General features: G+C 46.7%; 1 protein-coding gene across 1 annotated transcript; it reads right to left on the bottom strand.

Moving 5' to 3' along the window:
* Positions 1–2,194: 2,194 nt before the first annotated feature.
* mthfs (5,10-methenyltetrahydrofolate synthetase (5-formyltetrahydrofolate cyclo-ligase)) lies at positions 2,195–4,021 on the bottom strand (the record flags this gene model as incomplete). The annotated part of the gene is given in 3 exon segments (XM_024281152.1): positions 2,195–2,482; positions 2,547–2,811; positions 3,732–4,021. Coding segments are annotated over 3 exon segments (603 nt in total). The 3' UTR covers positions 2,195–2,255.

Here is a 4,021-nt window from a genome sequence, read left to right as displayed (position 1 = left end):
TTAAAACTCGAATTTCATTTTTGATTCTTTTGAAGTCTGTACTCAACAGAGATTGACTGTGGCAGATTTGAAGGGAGGAGTCTGAAAGTCATGGGGGTGGGGCTACAGCGCACAGAAAAAACAGAGTAAACAACAAAAGACGTTTGAGACTCAACGTCATCAGGGTCTATGGTGGAGTCGGGCTGGAATCAACAATCATTCACAGATTCCGTTTGATTCTCCAGAACATGGATCAAATCGATTCAGATTTATTTTTCCCGTTTCTTTCGATCCACTCACTTTAAATCAATTTTGAGTTTACACATTTGTTCAGAAATACAGTAATAATCTACTATAATATTTATTCATATTAATCTGATCCAGTTCACATACCGCAAAATGTATCAGTGAAATAATGAGATTATTATAGAGTTACATGGATTCTCTAAAGGAGAAGTTCTAACAATTGTTCTGCCTCTCCTGGAGGGCGTTTTGGTTTTAAAGATTTAGATCCTCTAAATATTTGGATTCCAGCTTTTATGTGGAGGCGGAGTCAGTGCACACTCCGTCAAGCACTCCAGAGAGGAGAGCAGGAGACTGTAGACCTGCCAAAGACCGAAGACCTGCTGTTGACCGAAGACCTGCCAACTGTAGACCAGCTGTAGACCTAAAGACCAGCTGTAGACCTAAAGACCAGCAGTAGACCTAAAGACCTGCTGTAGACTTAAAGACCTGCTGTAGACTTAAAGACCAGCTGTAGACCTAAAGACCAACTGTAGACCAGCTGTAGACCTAAAGACCTGCTGTAGACTTAAAGACCTGCTGTAGACCTAAAGACCAGCTGTAGACCTAAAGACCTGCTGTAGACTTAAAGACCTGCTGTAGACTTAAAGACCAGCTGTAGACCTAAAGACCAGCTGTAGACCTAAAGACCAGCTGTAGACCTAAAGACCTGCTGTAGACCTAAAGACCAGCTGTAGACCTAAAGACCAGCTGTAGACCTAAAGACCAGCTGTAGACCTGAAGACCAGCTGTAGACTGACAACCTAGCATAGACTGTAGACCTGATACTTCTGTTCTCACTGAAGTTGACATTGGAGGAAGACCAGACCTTCATCCTGAGGCTAGGACTGGGTTTTCAAACTATTCTATGATTAAATGAATGTGTGGTTGTAGATCAGGAGTCTGCAACCTTTAACCCTTAAAGAACCATTTGGGTCAATTTCTCACCAACCTAAACCCAGTAGGAACCACAAAGTCTTCACTCACCCTTTAGAAAAATAAGATACTGATTCATATTTCTGTTTTTGATACTGATATGATACATTTCAAGAAACTGTTGTGGGTTTTTGGCATAAATAAAACATAAACATGAAGAGAAAATAGTTTTTTTAATAACTTTAAACAGAGCTTTACATGACTTCCTTAAAATAAACAAAGACATCCTACAGCATTGGATCGTGTCAGTGCAGCAAATAGCAATATCCACTCTGGATATTAAGCAGCTTCGCCGCCTCCTCTACTTAGAAGCTCACTTACCTTTCATCATATTGTATTGACACTACTTTAATGTTTAGTGGAAATTCCTCAGTGATAAAAAAACAAAAAAATGTTTATCTGAAGGTTTCTGGAGCATTTCAGCCATAAATTCATAAATATTTATGAATAATATAATGAATAATATGAATAATATAACCAAAAACTAAATCAGAGCTAATTAACTGACCACTACCAAATATTAAAACCATTAGGGACAAAAAAGGAAAATCTGCTTAATAATCCAGTGGATTATAACTAAAAACAGCTTTAATTATGTTTTCTTACAAGAAATTGATTTTCTGTGATAAATGAAGCTCAAAATTGAGTCCAAATGTGTCAATAAAAACGCTGTTTTCAAGAAAAGACTCGGGGTCTTCAGCTGTCACAGTAAAACATCTCTGCTCCTCCATTAGCAGCCCCCCCCCAGCTCTTGTTAAAGGTCATGACCTTTCAGAATGATTCTGCCTGTCATCAGTGATAGATGGAGATGCAGACTCCTCATAACCCCCCATCGTAACCCCGAGACTCGGGTTCTGAAGCTCTGTGAAGAGAACAGCAGCAGAACCAGAAGTCCAGCTGTGAAGCACGGAGGTGGCAGGATGGTGGTCTGGTCTTCAGGACGATAGTGTTGAGAATAACTAAGACCTGAGCTTCACAAAGACACAAGTTCTCCAGGTTTGAGGTTTCTGATAACACTTTAATAAAGACCTACACCAGCGGCTCCGCCCGCTCCGGTTCTACTGGACCTCCTCACTCAGAACTTCATCGATGAGGACGTCATTGGCGTCCACTGGGATCTCCTCACACAGCTGCTCTCTGAAGGCCAGCGCCAGCGTGTAGGGCTTCCCGCGGGGGTGTCGGCTGCAGCGCTGCAGGTACGTGTCGTAGAAGCCCTTCCCCCGGCCCAGACGTCTGCCGGCCCGATCGAAGCCCAGGCCCGGCATCAGCATCAGGTCCAGACCTCCTGCAGAAGAGCGGAGCGTTAGAAGGCGGCGCCGGGAACCCAGAGCGGTGCTGGACCGCCTGACCTGAACTGAGGGCCTCCTCCCGGCTGTGGTCGTCGTGCGGAGGCTGCGGGATATTCCAGGACGTCAGCGGCAGGGCGTCCATGTCCTCCAGGCTGTGCAGCCGCAGCATGTCCATGTGGGAGCTGCCGCCGTCGTACCGCGGGATGAAGCAGCTCTTGCCCCGCCCCAAAAGGTCTACGATGATGTCTCTGGTGCACACCTCATCATCCATGCTGAGGAACACCGCCACACGCTCAGACGACACGTACCTGGGGTGGGCGAGTAGCTGGGAGCCAATGAAGCATCAGGGGCGGAGCCAAAGCAAAGAGGAGTTCAGAACTTCTGGAACAAACTTGTTTTCCTATCAAACTAAAGACGAAATAATTCATGTCTGAAGTTTTTTCTAACGTGAGCGCAGAGCGGCTAACATGCTAACATGCTAACACGCTAACTGAATGTTGAAAAGATTTTATGAAGTTATAAAACTCAGAAGAAGATTAAGTTGAAAAGTCAACAAAGTTTTAAACTTTGTGGGATTTTTTGCACATTTGCTGTAGAAATGTATGATAACTAAACAGGAAAGATCTCAAAGACATCTGGAATTCGTGTTTCAACCAAAACACTCATCAAATCCATCCAGAACTTCAGAACCTGATCCGCTATGGAACCTGCCGGCATGACCACCTCCCCACAGCTGTGTTCAAACCCCTCTCCAGAACCATCTCGGTCCGGTTCTGTTCTCCACAGCCCTCTCCTGTTCTGATTCCATGTGAACAACCTCACTCTGACCCCCATGACTCCGCCTCCTTCCATTCACCTGAACGGACGCCCCCCCCCTCCTCAGCAGAACTTCCTCAGAAACTTTCCTCACTTCCGGTCCACTTAGACAATCATCGTCAGTGAAATGATTTTTTCTTTAACTTCTACTGTCCATGGTTTTATCTCTTGTTTACATTTTTATCAGAAGCCTGTACGGAAGCTCCACCCACTGGACGGCACGCGCCAGTGGGTGGAGCTTGCCTCCATGTCTGTAGAAAAACATGAAAAAGTCCAAAAACGTGAAGCTTGTGACATTCGGGAGCTTCCGGTTTGCTACGAACGATCAGTTATTCGCGGCTTTCGCGCATGCGCTGAGCCATACGACTATGGGCTCGTGCGCGGCGGGGCACCGAGTTAACGTGTGTTCCTGTAGACACCCCCCCTCACCTTCTGTGCGAGCACGCGGGACTGCCGCCGTTTCTCCTCCGGGCTGAGCGCGGCCACGCGCCGCTTCATCTCCCGCCTGAGCGCGTGTTTGGCAGCCCTGAGGGCGGACATGGTCAGAGCTCCCGGGACCGGCGCGAGGCGAGTCCGAACCGCTCAAACCGGAGCGGTTAAAGTTTAACAGAGACTCGCGCGCGCGGCCCCCTCCCGCGCTGGCTAATGTCAACAGACTTCCGCTCCGGGTCCAAGTCCTCCATGGAGCAGAAAACTGTTTACGACACTGTCGCAAATCA

The sequence above is a fragment of the Oryzias melastigma genome, linkage group LG6 (genome assembly GCF_002922805.2).
Source record: "Oryzias melastigma strain HK-1 linkage group LG6, ASM292280v2, whole genome shotgun sequence".
Taxonomy (NCBI): Eukaryota; Metazoa; Chordata; class Actinopteri; order Beloniformes; family Adrianichthyidae; genus Oryzias; species Oryzias melastigma.
The sequence above is the reverse complement of the archived record's forward strand: the minus strand, read 5'-3'. Positions and strand labels throughout refer to the sequence as shown.